Source organism: Lactuca sativa, chromosome 1, assembly GCF_002870075.4.
Source record: "Lactuca sativa cultivar Salinas chromosome 1, Lsat_Salinas_v11, whole genome shotgun sequence".
In the NCBI taxonomy this organism is placed as follows: Eukaryota; Viridiplantae; Streptophyta; class Magnoliopsida; order Asterales; family Asteraceae; genus Lactuca; species Lactuca sativa.
The window spans coordinates 160,832,951-160,850,186 of NC_056623.2; the positions used below are offsets into that span (position 1 = coordinate 160,832,951).

Here is a 17,236-nt window from a genome sequence, read left to right on the forward strand (position 1 = left end):
TGAATCCGTAAGAGTCAATGCAAAAATTCAAAATTATACCGATTGGGCAGTCGGAGTTTGAATTGGGATTGAAACAAAGGAAGCGATTGATACGTGATGTTCCAGAGTTCAATTCGACGTGAAGAGACAATAAAAGTTTGATTATTTCAAAGTAAAAATTGGAATTTCGATCATACGATTTTGTGAACGGAATTGGCAGGAATCGAAATTAACGTGGTCACATAGTCAAAATTGATTGGGGTTAGTGATTTTGGAGTCGAACTTCGTTCGCATCTGAAACACAAATTTGATTCGATTTGATGGCAAGTGTTTTGAAGTCGAAATCGACTTTGATTACTTATAGGTGTTGTTGTGTCTGAGTCTATGAAGTGTTGAACGACCTTACTTGGAGTCAAAATTTGTTTCACTGTTGTATTTATGTTCACATAGTATTTATGTTCACATAAGGGTCGATTTAAACATTTGAGTTCAAATCGAAATTGACATTATGTTGTGTCTATTCGAATGCTTATGTTTGGAGCTCGAAATCGATAGTATTGTTTGAGTCAAGTATCAACTAGTAAATCGCTTGGGGTCGAACATGTTGAAATCAAAGTCGAAATTGATTTGGGTTAATGGTTTGTTTTGGATTTAATATTCGAAAGTCATTGATTGGAATTGAACGGAGAAAGTCTTGGGGTCGAACGAGTTTCTTGGGATCGTTCAATGTGAACATTTAAGCTTGGAGTGGAAGTTGATTTCAACAAGTATTGCATGGAGTTCGACGTGAGTAGTGTTCTTGAGTTCGCAAGATGTGATCGGGTTTGGAGTTTCGCTATGGGAAGGTTTGGGTTGACAGTTGACAAAAATGCGATTTGGTTAATTCGTTGTAAGGCACCATCGATATTGGTCAATTGGATGGCTTTGTTATGGGTTGATAGAGAATTCGTTTGAAATCAGTTTCGATGGGCATCTGGGAAGAAAACACAAATTTTAATTTCGAATCCCTTAACTTTCACCATTTTCGCAAAATTCACACACTTTTGAAATTGAGATAAAATTTTGTGAATAATGCAAAATTTTCATTTTGCATCCCTGAAGTTTCAACAAATTGGCAGAAATTACCAAGTTTCGACATTGGGGTAATTTTTTGTGACATGGGACAATTTTTCGAGTTCAGTCCTTGTAGTTTTTGCGAATTGACACTTTATGCCCAGTTTCACATTTAGAGTAAAGTTTCACATTAGAAAGCTGTTTTGGTGCAACGGATTTTCGAAATGGTAGAAGCAGATAATGAATATGGAATAGGATAAGAGAATGGTGTTAAAGAAATTGAAGTATCGAAGTGGTTAAGAAGATTGATTCTGAAGACGAAGGGCTTCTTGTGAATTCGGAGGATGAGGCAGTGGCGTATTATTCTAGAAAATTACCCCAATTTCGACATTGGGGTAATTTTCTATGACATGGGAAGATTTTCGAGTTCAGTCCTTGTAGGTTTTTCGAATTGACACTTTATGCCCAGTTGCACAATTGGGGTAAAGTTTTGCATTTGAAAGTTGTTTTTGGCACAATGGATTTTCGAAATGGTAGAAACAGATAATGAAGATGGAATAGGATAAGAGACCGGTGGTAAAGAAGTTGATGTATCGAAGTGCTTGAGAAGATTGATTCTGAAAACGAAGGGCTTCTTGTGAATTCAGAGGATGAGGCAGTGGCCTATTATTCCAATAACAAAGTGAAGAATTTCTTTAAGAATCCTTTTAATCCTAAGTAAAAAAGGAACAACGAATTCAATGGAAATTCGTCATCTGGGAAAGGAATGAGAGAGGAGTCGAAGGTAGAGAAGAAGGAGAACTTTGCACCTAACAGGTTTTTTGCCACATGATTTTTTTTATAACCTAGAAAACCCAACAATGGTATTAGAGCTTTAGTTTTCTAATTGATGTATAATAGTGAACTAATCAAAATTAGGGTTTATGGAAATTAAACCCTAATGGCCTTAAATTTTCGCAAAAGACTTAGGGTTCTTGAGACCCTAGCCTCCACCCCTATTTATGAAATTGCTAGGGTTTCCTTTAGGGTTTCTAGTTTCCTTAATTATAATTTTAATGCCTTAAAATTTGGATAATTAAAACCTACTAAGCTTAATCTCTTTATTTTTGAAAATTCGGAGGGTTATTGGATTAGGATAAATTTTGAATTATTTTATTAATTGTTTAATTGAAGATAATAATTTAAATCCTTAATGATTTAAATTAAAAGATAATTGGTAAATCATTAATTGTTTAAAATTAATCAAGTACTAGAAGTTTAATTCGAAAATTAATTTTAAATCTTAGTATTTTGAAAAGTTTTAAAATACACCTTATACTATACATGATTAAAAGTTTAATATATTATATTGTAATGTGTCCAAAAGTATGAGGTAAAAATTTTATTTTTAATTCATCCAAGACATTAATTATCTTTAAGCCAACATTTAATATCCTTTTTCCAAATATTTAAAAGTACTTTATAAGAAAATAGTTATCAGAGTACAATCTCAAAATCAACATAATGTGGAAACATTAGTGGATGCGCTGCGATCAAGTCGGGTACTTCCCGTCCGAACCGGGAGTAGCTGAAACCATAATCATAAAAACCGTAAGCACAAAGCTTAGTGAGTTCCCCAAAATACCATATACCATACATAATAATCACATACTGGGCACCTGCGCTACATCGTGTCGCCTGACATCGAGTCCCACTCAACCTCGGGCCCCGCTAGGCATCGATCCCCGCTCGGATTACATATATGTCATTTATTAGGCCTCACCTGACATCGAGCCCCACCCAATACACATATAAACATACAATGATGCTAACACATGAGATAACCACAAATACAATAGCATGCAATATAGTTATCGGGCCTCGCCCGACATCGAGCCCCACTCGGTATAGATACCAGCACAAAACACATGCAAGAGTCACGCAAACATCTAGCATCCTAATGTATAATCATGGGCCGACATTGGTGCCTTCGACCCGCTAAACCCAGTGAGGAAACTCACTTTGACTGCTAAACTGCTTAGTTAAATCCGTGCCTGCTAGTCCGAAAAATCCCTACGCTATCAACATCAAATAATACCAAATAAATGATTGGTCCTCAACCCATATCTGAAAACTCATTTGATTGTCCAATACTCAGGGTAAAAGTCCATTTTACCGTTTCCTCACTTGGCCCAAAATCCAAAGCCCAAACCAAAAGCAAGAAAAGCCCAATATGGCACAATATCCAAATTGGGCCCAAAACCCATCATGGGCCTAATCCAAGAGGCCCAACATCCTAAAAGGCCCAAAATATCCATTGGTCAACTTTGGTCAAACTTATGGTCAAAGGTCAAAGGTCCAAGGGTCAACAATTCAAGGAAGCCCAAACAGACTGAGTATACCCCCGCATACTCAGTTGGTACAACTAGCGTGCACCTGGTTGACTCAGTACGCACTGCGTACCAAGATATACGCCCCGCGTACGCTGCATGTTCCTAACCCATTGAGAAAAGGCCTTAAACATTTAATACAAAACGTCCAATGCTCAGAACTAGTTCCAAATAATTTCTCAACCCATAAAGTCGTTAACTTTGAGCTTTTGCATGGCTTAATGGGTCCCAAATCCAAGCCCTAGCTTCATAACTTCATCAAAAGAGCTAAATACGCATGCATGGGTAGATATCAACCATCAAGATTGTATTTTTATGCCTTTGGGACCCCTAAAACGTCTAGATCTAGTGACCAAACTCATGGAGAAAACTCATTCTCATAAAGGCAATCCAAAGAGACCAAAATGTGCCATAAACCACCCCAAACTAGATCTACCCAAAGATATGTCAAGATAAAAGTTTTTTTTTTTTTTTTTTTTTTTTTTTTTTTTTTTACCTTCAATAGGTTGCAAAAGATGAGTAACTTCTGGATCTGCAAGCTCCACTCCTAGTGATGGTTCCTTCAACAACCTTCAATATCTTCAAAATTATCAAGAACACACCAAGATTCCTCACAAGAGCTTAAGAACTTAAAGATGGTGGCTAGGGATCGAGATTAGGGTTTAGGAGATATGGAGGTTGATAAGAGGCAAAGCTCCAAGAATATAATGAGATTAAATAGGGGTCATACCCTAAAAATTAGGGTTTCAAGATGAATGGAGTACACCCTACGTACCCCTGAGTATGCCCGAAGTACTCAGATTCCACCTACGATCACTTCATCTTCTACGTGTTGCGTACTCAATGAGTACGCCACGCGTACTCGACCAAGTTCCAAAACGCTTCAACTTTAATCGACCATAGCTCCTTTGTTCTAAGTCCATTTCCGTCGTTCTTTATATCCACATAATGGGAAAGAGAAGCTCCACCATTCTATCAACTCTCCTTTGCATGAAAACTTCCCAAACTTAACCCAAAATTCGTAAAGGCCTAACTGCCAGATTTACTGTTATACCCTTCGGCTTCGAAACACAACCGAGCACTTGAATCACCTAGTCTATGATACCTACACCTAAAAAGGGCTAATTCTCTCTTGTCCCAAGTCCCGAAGACTTATGATAACTAATAAACAAGCCACACCCCTGAATAATGAAGCGATTCGAAATCGGGTGTTACAACTCTCCCCCACTTATATTACATTTCGTCCTCGAAATCGCTCCATACTAACACCCAGCCATACAAGATAACTTGAACAATCCAACCACAACCATGATGCAGACCGAATAAGCAACCCCGGTCGTACCACAGTCTTCCAAAATGCAACCGAACCCAATGTTATCTTGGATCCCAAATCCTGACGATGAACAGATCCCTACTCAACCTAAATTAACCCCTGAAGAATAACAATTTCCAATCTAGCCCGAAAATCTGAAACCTTAAAAACTTGTCAGACTCCCCGATAGACAAACCATATTAAATCACTGCTAATTTAACTCCACTTTGCATTTCATATTGATCATCTAACTTCCGATTACCTTGATGTTTCCACTAGAAAACAGAATCACCGACCATTCACTGTTGTCGGAGACTTTTCACTTGATAAGAGGTACTAGATAATCCTTGGAGTACGAGATTCATTCTGAAGCCCATAACTCGCTTGACCTACACACATGTAGAACCAATCCAAAGCACAATCACAAGGCCTTTTCTACCATTAGAACCGAAAACATCCTTTTGACCCTGAACCCTTTAGCTGATGCCCTTCGTATACAGATTCCTTAATTAATAACTTACTGAAATAAAGATCACACACACAAACACTAACGATTCCCTACGCGAATCTCGCCCCAAAGCCAACTCGGCACTTGAATCATAAGCTGAGATCCAAGGACTTGTACTTGCATTTCCGCCGATATCCTCGGATTCATGGTGACCAATCACTAAACCAGGATCTGAAAATCCCCAAACCACCGCTAACACTGCAAGTCTCACACCTGGTCCAGCCTCCAGATTCCTGAGAGTCCAACTAATAAGGCTATCCTAGCCTATGTGTCACTTTATGCCACTCACTGACCATATAATCATTCCACTAAATCCATGATCCAGTACTTTGACCCAACTGGTCTCTACCATGTCTCACCTGCATTGCCATAATCATACATGCCTCACCCACGAGTCTCACCCCATTCTATACCAACCAAAGGGCCACACCCACGGGTATCACCCCATCGAGAGCTATACATGCCCAACCTCGCCTCGGACCCCGATGGCCCACTTCTCATAACAGGGAGATATTCTCTGACAATACTATCCGCCTTACCCTAGGCACAAGTTGATCCTCTTTCATTCCAAAAACCACCCCAATGATGGTCTACCTCAATATGGTAAATGCTACGATCCCATCGCAGACTTAAAACAATTCCCGTAATTGTCTGATATCCTGATGAATGCTACGACCACCCCCATAGTCTTACAACACTTCCATACTATCTGCCAACCCAGTGAATGCTACGACTACCCCACAGTCTTACGACACATCTATCCCGCCATGGTCACCGCCCATGGTCTTACCATACCTCTACCATATCAACCACAATCATCCTGAGTCAATCCCACATCCGACTATACCCTAATCAGGTGTTCGGGTCATGCTTCGAACCCTAAAACCTTAATTAGACAAGGATAAACAGAGAGGCTCTAACACCACCCTCAACTTGAGTCCATCCACATACCTGTCGTGTTCCACTATTGATGTGCAATGAAACCCAAATATCCTTCCTTGTGCAATCCTTTAAACCAATGATTCTCCCCCACTTGGGCTCGACTGCGTCCTCCCAACCCATAAGATTTGATGGATTTCCAATCCATCTTGCAACCTTGCGATTCAAACTGTCGACATTCTTAGCTTACAAATGTCAGCGTTCCATTACTAGCCAATATCGATGATCACAAAACTCTTAAAATCCAGATGAATACCCCCTAAAATCTCAACAAGCCCGTTAATCTCGATCATTTCCCATGATACCGCACCCAAACCTTAAGTCCTTTATGTTGGAGACAAGACTATAACCTAGACCGGAACTTGCGAATCTTCACTCCAACTTCATGTTCCCAGAAGGATCCTTGCATTCTAACCATCTTCGACCTTCACGATTATGAACTTTCCTTTGCACATCTAATGACCAAACAACCCATGCGACTGCCACCTTCATTTTCTTGCTACCGCTCCTTCCCTAGCAACGGTAGTGATTTAGACCCAGAGGTCCTGCCATAGATGACTACCAATCCTACTAGAACAAATGCTAATACCCCTTAACTCTGACTCTGCTAATGAACTAATCCAACTAATTCAACCATAGACTTCCAAACAATACCCCTTAATTGGCCCTAACAAAGAACCGGAACAACAACCAAACAACTAGATCCCGCTCAGCAAGATACGCCCTTCAAATAATTCTTGGCACACAAAATGGCATATAACCATTCTTGGTGATAACCCAGGAAATATCAGGGAACTAAACAAAAGATAATGCTCACCCATACCAAAGCAAGATCCCAAGGTAAATATAAATACTGATAACAAGCATGACAAAAGCAAAAGATAACATATCCGCAACAACATTTGACGAAACTCTGGCATCCACTGACTGACACTGCAATGCGCGACTCTTTGCTGCTAAGCTCCCTACCTACCCTCATGAATGTAAATGATCCTCAAAGTAATGGGAGTAGGCGCACTGTGTAACGACCCAATTTTACGAAGAAATTTTTTATTTTTGATTATCCAAACACATTTCCATACACTAAGAAATCAAACTATAATTGTTTTCAAAACATAAGTCAAATACAACTTCGATTCCAACATTAGAGTTTCCTATAAAACGCCTGTGAGAGAGTGCACGCCTTACCATCAAGCCTTGCCCTTGCCTTTAGGATTTGATGTACCTAAAACAAATCCACAACCTGTAAGCTAATTCTTAGTGAGTCCCCCCAGAGCATACCCCACACACAATCCACATATCATGTTAGCTATAAAAGCTACATCTACCAGACAACACATATCGATTAGCTATAAAAGCTACCTCTACCACATATCGCATAACAATTAGCTATAAAAGCTACCTCTACTACATATCACATATCAATCAGCTATCATAACTATCTTTACCATTAGCCTCAAAGGCTATCTCTACACTTAGCCATAATGGCTATCTCTACCCTTAGTTGTGAAGGGTATCTCTACCATTAGCCATAAAGGCTATATCTACCATTAGCCTTGAAGGCTATCTCTACCATCAACTGGAAAAGCTAACTCTACCACATAACATTGCATAAATATGCCACATACCTCTACACAACAAATAAACCAACTATCATAAAATGGGCCGACCTTGGTGCCTTAGACCCATTGGTATGGTGAGAAGACTCACCTCTCGAATGCTAAACTGGAAAGCTGAAATCAAATATACCCCACATGCTGCTCCTTCTCAACTACCTATATTCACCGAGTAATTATCTGCCACACCCCCAAACCAAGGATAACGGAAACGTCAGGGGGTGGAGGACTTCATGTATAGTATCATAACAACTATTACAATAGTGATCAAAGTAAACACAACCAACATAAATATAATTGAAAAAGTTACACCATAGTATGAGTTTACATGTTTCCAAATCAATTACATTATGTTGACAAAATATGAATACTTGACGTCATAACGTCCCATCCTCAAAAGCACTTGGTTACCTGTTTAGTGATTTCCTGAGAATACAAATTGTTTGAAAAAGTGTCAACACAAAGGTTTGTGAGTTCATAAGCTTTTGTATGCAGTTATGAAAAACGTTTCTTGTAAAAGTAGTGTTTATTCCAAAAACATCCAATATTTTCCTTAATGTGTAAAATGTAGTCTTAAAAATCCAGAGACCGAAATGTATAAGTAACTTTCCTTACTTATAGTAAATAATGCAAGTTTAAATCGTTTGATTTCTATGAAATTTCCATAAATCCTATATTTTTTTAATACTTAATGTGAGTTATTATAACCATGCTATGACCTAGTTGGCCTGAAACGACGTTCTTCAGGGGTCGGAAATGTTATGACATTTGTCATCCTAGACCTGTCGGTCTAGCTGTTGCATGCAGCTAAGTTGTGGGTATGTTAGACCCAATATAGATCTATATACAACTATCACGCTCTCCCTACAAGAGATTCTGGTTACAATACAAGACTTAAATGTATTACTTGAAAAGTAACATGAAGTGAAATGTCTCACAAAAGTCATTAAAGGATTTACGTGTAGTGTAATGAAAACTCTTTTGTATAAGTGTACCCTTTTGTAATGAGTGTGTTATGTAATGAATCATAAACTATATCTATTATAGTTTATCAAAACAAGGATAGTAGTAGTGAACATAAACTATACTTATCATAGTTTACCAAATGTTTGCATGTAATGGATGTACTTTGTTGATAACAATTTGTTATTTACCATACTTAATATAACAAAAATCCATTTGTATTCTGTTGTATGTCTAAATACCAAGACAAAATGACATGTAATGTAATAACATATTATTACATAATGATATGCACCTTGCTCAACAAGTTACAAGGTGTAATGAAATTGATAGCATTTTTCTGTCGTTATCATTTTCTATTCCTGTGCTTAGAAAATTTGTAGAAAAATCATCGATGGTGCAAATCAGAATCCATAAATTCTGAGAGTTTGGAAAATGAGTCTAGTTTGTTCATAAATATTTTCATGATTTTTATTGACCTCCAACTTGTGTGAAAAAGTCCAAGATTTGTTCTTAATATGATAGGCAGTTTTTTAAAAATCACCATAAATTATAGAAAAATCTTATGCAGATGTGCAAGTAGTCATTTTAAAGCTATGAACTTGAACTATTTGAAACTAGTACAATTTTGAAAACTAAAATGTTTAAGTTGTCCAAAACAGTCTGTGAATGGAGTCCAACTTTTCTGATGAAAGCTGGTGGAAGAGTTTAGTTGTGTTCTTGTTGTTTTAACTTGTATTCCCCCTTAAAACTTAAGAAACGTGAAAATATAGGGGTATGAACTCACCTTGTGTGATTTCAGTCGATGAATGTTGAAGGAAAGAAGTGTTCAACTCAAGAACACTTGGAGGATTGTTTGAAGATTCGAGAATCTAACACAAATATGATGGAGTTTGTGTAAGGAATCTATGATTTGAGTAAAAGGAGGTGTAATAATAATATGGAGGATGAATGTACTTACCAAAAGTGGAAGAAAAGCTTGAAGAATGGTCTTGAATCTTGAAATTTTGCTTAGAGGATTTAAGAGAGAAAAGTGTTGGTTTCTTTGGTGGAAATGAGAGAAGTGAGGAGAGAGGGTGGTTTTTCCCAGCCCTTGACCATGTGTGTGGTTGGGGAAATGAGTGAGAAAGGACAATGAGTGACTACGTATGGTGGTAGAGTCTGGGCTGGTCATAGAGTGGGTGTAGGTGGTTGCTTGTGTCATAAACTAAAGGAAAGTCAACACACCACCGCAAGTACTTCACCCCTAATTCTTGGACAAGATTTGAAATCAAAAGTGTGATTAATTAAGAAATATGGGGCTTAATATGTTGAAATATAATTTTGGGTGAAAATCCGGCGTTAAAATAACAAGAAACGGGCCTAAAACGAAGTCGTGGTCGAAAACTGGGTGAAAGAGGCGAAGCTGCGAGACTTCTCGCATGAGGGACCGAAGGTGCGAGGGTCAGAGGAGCGAAGGTGAAGGGTTTGGTCCTAAGGCTTCGGGTTCGGTCTTGAGGCTTCGGTTCGGTCCTGAGGCTTCGGTTCTCAGTAGTTTGGTCCCAATAAGGAACTTTCGGTCCTACGAGGGTTCGCCCCTAAAGAGTGGGTTTTGGGTCCTTAAGGCTATTTTATCCCTTTTGACCTCGTTTTAAGCGGTTTTTGACCCGGTTAAGGGTCGGGATGACCCAAATGATTACAAAAAGTTAAAGGAACTTTTGAGAGAGATTTGGGAGAGGTTTTTAATAGAGAGTGATAGAGTGAAAGAGATTGGGAGAGGCTTCTTTTATGACCTTTTTGAGTGGTTGGCTTCGCAACTCAAGGTCTGTAAGCCCCGTTAGGCCATGTTTAAGGAGCTTACACACTCCCGATAGGTATGCAACATTTTTTTTGTCGGTTTGGTTCATCACTTACCATAGTTTTTAGGTTAACGAAATCTGGACATACGAACTTTTCAATTGGTGATTTCTCATTAGAATAGCGAGTCGTACAGTAATTACATAATGTAATACCTAGTATACAAGGGTTAAATGAGTTGATTGGTTTTACTTGTTGACTTAGTTTGACTTTGACTTGACCATAATTTGACGGTTGTCACATCATCCCCCCGTTAGAAGGAATTTCGTCATGAAATTTGCATTTTGACTGGGACTTCAGGATTTCAGGAAGAGTTGTGGGTATTTTTGCTTCATTTGATCCTCCCATTCCCAAGTGAATTCGGGTCCTTATTTTGCATTCCAACGAACCTTCACAATGGGAATATGACTTTGTTTCATTCTTTCGATCTCCCGATCCATGATTTCAACTGGTTCTTCCACGAAGTGGAGACTCTCATTAACTTCAATTTCGTCGAGGGGTATCACGAGAGTCTCGTCGGACAGACACTTCTTTAGGTTTGACACGTGAAAGGTAGGATATACTTGATTTAGTTCTTGTGGTAATCGGAGTTTGTACGCCACTGGGCCAATCCTGGCAAGGATTTCGAATGGTCCGATGTACCTTGGGTTTAGTTTCCCTTGTTTACCGAAGCGTATCATTCCTTTCCAAGGGGAAAATTTTAGTAGTACCCGATAACCGACCTGGAATTCCAAGGGTTTGCGTCTCTTATCCGCGTAACTCTTTTGCCGATCTCGGGATGCTTTCAGTCTTTCCCGAATTTGAACGATCTTTTCTGTGGCCTCCCTTATGATTTCAGAACCAGTGAGGGTGCTATTAGGGACTTTCCCCCTAGCTAGCTGTGTGTCCCCCACTTCTGCCCAACACAGGGGTGATCGACACTTGCGACCATAAAGAGCTTCAAATGGAGCTACTTTGATGCTAGTGTGATAGCTGTTATTGTAGGAGAATTCGATAAGTGGTAAATGGGTATCCCATGCTTTACCAAAATCTATCACACAGGCTCTCAACATGTCTTCTAGCGTTTGTATGGTTCACTCGCTCTGTCCGTCGGTTTGTAGGTGATAAGCTATACTCATGTCCAGCCTAGTTCCCAAGGATTTCTGAAGTGATTGCCGGAATCGCGAGGTAAATTGACTATCCCGATCTGAGATAATGGACCTTGGTACCCCATGCAATCTCACGATTTCCTTGATGTACAGCTTTGTCAGTTTCTCCATCTTGTCGGTCTCTTTCATTGGTAGAAAGTGTGCTGACATGGTCAGTCTATCGACGATTACCCGTATGGTATCAAGTCCTCCAGATGTCTTAGGCAGCTTGGTTATGAAGTCCATGGTTATTCGTTCCCACTTCCATTCTGGTATATCAGGCTGTTGTAGTAGTCCTGAGGGTTTCTGGTATTCTACCTTGACTTTAGTGCAAGATAGACACTTGCCCACGTAGGTAGCAATCTCAGCTTTCATGTTCGGCCACCAGTACAACTTCTTGAGGTCTAGATACATCTTTTCCAAACCTGGATGGATGGAATATCGAGTCTTGTGTGCTTCGTTCATGACAACGTCTCGGAACCCACCAAACTTCGGTGTCCAGATCCGGTACATGAGGTAACGAGCTCCATCATCCTTGATATCTAGGTTCTTATCCATCCCTCTCAATGCCTCACCTGTCACGTTTTCTGGTTTCAAGGCTTCAATTTGAGCTTCCTTGATTTGTGTGGACAGGTGTGAATGGATCATCATCGTTAGTGACTTTACTCGGCGACCCGAATATTCCTTTCTGCTTAAGGTGTCAGCCACTACATTGGCCTTGCCTGGATGATAGCGAATTTCACACTCGTAGTCGTTCAACAGCTCTACCCATCTTCTTTGCCGCATGTTGAGCTCTTTTTGATTGAGGATATGCTGAAGGCTTTTGTGATAGGTGAAGATAGTGCACCTTGTGCCGTAGAGGTAGTTCCTCCAGATCTTTAGGGCGAACACTACTGCTCCCAGTTCAAGGTTGTGGGTAGTATAATTAACCTCGTGTGTCTTAAGTTGCCTTGACACATAAGCGATGACCTTCCCTCTCTGCATGAGCGCACATCTGAGACCTTGATTTCAAGCATCGCAATATACCACGAAGTCGTCGGTTCCTTTTGGAAGAGACAAGACCGGCACGCTGCATAGGGCTTGTTTTAACATCTGGAATGCGGTTTCTTGCTTATCTCCCCACTTAAACATCACACCTTTTTGAGTCAATGTGGTGAGTGGTTTAGCGATGTTGGAGAAGTTCTGGATGAATATTCGGTAGTATCCAGTGAGCCCTAAGAATTGTCGGATTTCCGTTGGTGTTGTCGGTGCAGCCCAGTTTTCGATCGCTTTGATTTTTGAGGGATCCACATGTATCCCTTTCTCGCTAACCACATGGCCAAGAAATCCCACTTCTCGGAGCCAAAATTCGCACTTTGAAAGTTTGGCATAAAGCTTCTCTGTCCTTAGAGTCTCCAATACTAGTCGCAGATGTTGGCTATGCTCTTCTTTACTTTGCGAATAGACCAAGATATCATCGATGAATACGATTACGAATTTGTCTAAAAAGGGTCGAAACACTTGGTTCATCAGATCCATGGACACCACAGGCACGTTTGTTAGTCCAAAGGGCATCACCACAAATTCGTAATGGCCGTAGCGCGTTCCAAAAGCTGTCTTAGGAATATCATCCTCTTGAACTCACAGTTGATGGCAACCCGACCTCAAGTCGATTTTCGAAAAGTAACTCGCTCATTGCAGTTGGTCGAAGAGGTCGTCGATTCGGGGTAGGGGATATCGATTCTTGACGGTAAGTTTGTTTAACTCCCCATAGTCGATGCACATGCGAAAGGATCCATCCTTCTTTTTCACAAATAGGACTGGTGCTCCCCATGGTGAAAAGCTCGGTCTGATGAACCCCTTGCTTAATAGTTCATTCAATTGACTAGACAGATCTTGCATTTCTGCCGGTGCGAGGTGATATGGAGCTTTGGCTATGGGGGTAGCTCCGGGAACCAAGTTGATTCGGAATTCGACTTGTCGTGCGAGTGGTACACCTGGCAGATCTTCTGGGAATACGTCGGGGAAGTTGCACACTTCTGGAATGTCTTTGATATCCTTCACCCTTGTTTCTTATATATGACGTGGGCTAAGAAGGCGTGGTATTCCTTTCGGAGATACTTTTGAGCCTTGACGCAATAAATGATTTGTAGAGTTGTACTGGGTTTATCGCCATAGACGAGAAGGGTTTCGTCATTTGGTAGATTAAGGCGGACGACCCTTTTGTAACATAAAATGTCGACACGATTAGAACTTAACCAATCCATACTAATGATGATGTCGAAACTTTTTATTGTGACTGACATTAGATCGATTTTGAACGAATGGTTGTCTAGAGTGAGGGTACACCCTATGTAAATATTATTAGTGCGCTCAACCTTCTCGTTTTCCATTTCTACGACGTATGAATCTTTTAATGACTGGGGATTCTGTTTAAGTAAATCTTTGAATTGGTGGCTCACGAAACTCCTTTCTGCCCCACTATCGAAAAGTACGCATGCATAAGAGTTATTGAGGAGGAAAGTACCAGTAACCACCATGGGGTCCTTGACTGCTTCTCCATGCCCTAAAGCTAGGACTCTTCCTGCACCCCCATCATTGGTGTTTCGTTCTTTTGGGCAGTTTCTTTTGAAGTGTCCTACTTCTCCACAACCGTAATAGGTTTGGCTTGCTCCGGTGTTGGCGGCCGGGGCGGCTTGAGTGACGGATTAGGCTGGCAATTTACAGAATTGAGCAGTATGCCCCTTCTTGTTGCAATTACTGCAGTGCATTTCCTGACAAGCACCGGTGTGGTGGAAGTTGCACTTGGGAAGAGTTCCAGCGTATTGCTTCTGTAGAGCCGGAGTGGAAGGAGTAGTGGCAGCATGGATGGCAATAGTTTGTTGTTTCTTTGCGGGATCCTACGCCGGTTGCCTGTTTTTATTGTTCTAGAAGTTCCACTTGTTGTTCCCTCCTTTTGCTTGATCGGAGGTGGTTGGCACCGTGACATGGCTAGCCCGATGATCAATAAGTTGCTGTGCCAACTCTTTGGCATTGTCAAAAGTGGTTGGTCTCGAGGCCAGCACACTATCTTGAATCTGGGATGATAGTCCCCAGAGATATCGTTCCACCTTCTTGCTTTCTGGTGTAACCATCACCTGACAGAGGAGCGCTAGATCATTGAATCGGGCGGTGTAAGCTGCAAGGTCAGAGCCCGTCATCTTGAGATTCCACAGTTCCTGCTCTAATTTTTACACCTCACCCCTTTGGCAATATTCCTTCAGCATCATAGTTTTCAAGTCTTCCCAACTTAGCGAATAAGCCACGGAGAGTGTCAGTGATTTTACGTGTCCGTTCCACCAAGTGAGGGCCCTTCCGGAGAAAGTGCAAGCTGTGAATTTGACTTTGTCTGTTTCGGGGCATGCACAAATCTCGAAGACGGATTCAGTCTTCTCGAACCACTGCATCAAAGCGATGACGCCCCCGCTTCCATTGAAAGAATTGGGTTTGCCATTTGTGAAGTCTTTATAGGAACATTATCTCGAACGCCCTTGGCTATCTCCTTGAGTAGAGATGTTAATACCGCTCCCTATCCTCCTGGCACCGTCAGTGCTGATTTGGGACATTGCAGCTGCCACTGCGGCTGTAACCGCAACCTGGAACATAACAGAATCATACTGGGGAGTCGGCGGGGGAGAATTTGTTTGCTGTGTTCTCTCAGTGCATGTAGCAGATCTACGAGGTGGCATTTTTCTGTCATAGAATTTTAAAGACGAAATGGGTATAAGTCTTTTAGTAATGGATATAAGTCGAGTGTCGTGAAATTAGTTCATTAGTTTTTAAGTATAGTGTTTCCCGACTTCCATATGTTTGCAAACAAATTCATAGTAGAAATCTATATAAATAAACTTATGAATTCAGTAGTAATGACTTCAAATGGAGTCTTGTAATTTTTGTTTCATATCTGACCCACTCCTAAGATTCACTTGTCGTGCCCCCATTGTGTGTAATTAAAATTTTAATAAACTGTTGAACCTAATGAGTATGCCCTCAGTCCACAACTAAACAAGGAACAGGTCCTAAGGCGAACTCACCATTTCTAGGCCGATCATTTCTTAATTACACATGACTTCGGGGTACACCTTAAGAATCTTCGATTTATTAGTTGTAAGTTGTTTGTAATAGTAAGTAGTGAGATCTAGTGCCAAACATCCAATGAAATAAAATGCATGCCAAGTTCATTGATAAACTTTTAGTACATATTGTTTTGGGGAAAATTTGACCTCATAGGGGTCCACATTACATCAATGTAAAGGATAGTTTTTGGCATCACAAAAGCCCTTTGACTAGTGTAATCACTTAATCGCGGGTCAACCTATTCGCAACAAAGAGTATACTCGAAATCCTAGTTTTATAACAAAATGTGAGCAGTGTAAGCACTACTCGAGGTGGGTGGCATCTGGTCCATGGTGGCCCTGAGATGAGGTTGAGGCTCCCTGAAGCTTTGCAATCTGGCGTTCGGCCGCGATCACTCTCTCCTCGAGAGCTGCATGCCTCACCTGGTACTCCCTTACCTCCGCTCGAGCGGCAACAAGGTCCTCGATAAGTTGGTCCACTGGATAGAAGTCCCTTTCCAACTCCCTGGTGCGTGCATCGGTGGCTTCTGTAACAGCATTGAGATTCCGAACTTGATCTGCCATTTCCCTACTCTGGTTCCCCAAATTCGTGATATGCTGGACCATGACGGGGAGAGGTCTATTAGCCGGTCCCCTGTGGCTGAGTTCGTAGTAACCACGTTGGTCGCCATATGGTGATCGTTGGCATTGTTGTCGGCTCCACCTCTCGATCATTGTTGCCCAATGGGGCTTAGGACCATTGTAGCCGACATGGTTCGCAGGCACCCTGGCGATGTAAGGAGGGGTGAAGACTTCCTCCTCTAGTTCCTCTTCTTCCTCTTCCTCTTCAGATTCTTCTTCTTCATCCTCCATTTCATCTTCCTCCTCGGGTTCTTCTTCTTCGTAAACCTCCTCAGGGTCCTCCTCAGGATCCTCCTCGATTATTTACTTGGGTTCTGCCTCGAGCCATCCAACGTTTCCCTCATTAGGGAAGTAAGGGTCTCCAGGTAGATGGAATCCTGCCATGTCGTTTGTGCGAGAATAAGGGTGTAAGAAGCATGTAACGGATAATAATAATATTACGCTATAACAACATAAAATACTCCTACAGTATTTTAAGTGTTTAGATTTGGTTTTTAGAGCATTCTTTGTAGAGTGAAGTTAGGTCGTTAGATTTGTTGCCCATTACGACTATCCCCCAGTATGTGTAAGTCACGTCTCGGACGGATATAGTTGATCATGCTATATCCTTCCCAAAACTTATTACACATACCAAGGCATACTCGTAGTGTTCAACTCCTCTTCTTTTACTTTATGTTCTCCCTAGTTATGACACTATGCGAGCATGTATGTATACTTTAAACAAGAAAACAATTTATTTTGTAAAAGTATAACCAATTGAAAAATGTTTCAAATCAGAGACTTTTAGTCCCAAATGTGTTTATAGTTTGTATATCTTAT

At 40.8% G+C, this 17,236-nt stretch overlaps 1 protein-coding gene across 1 annotated transcript; it reads right to left on the reverse strand.

The window, feature by feature from the left end:
- Positions 1-15,196: 15,196 nt before the first annotated feature.
- On the reverse strand, positions 15,197-16,648 carry LOC128128107 (uncharacterized). Its single transcript, XM_052766929.1, has 3 exons — positions 16,235-16,648; positions 15,944-16,035; positions 15,197-15,413 (listed from the first exon to the last, which is right to left on the reverse strand). The coding sequence occupies exons 1-3, from the start codon at positions 16,646-16,648 to the stop codon at positions 15,197-15,199; spliced, it is 723 nt and encodes a 240-aa protein (XP_052622889.1).
- Positions 16,649-17,236: the final 588 nt, after the last annotated feature.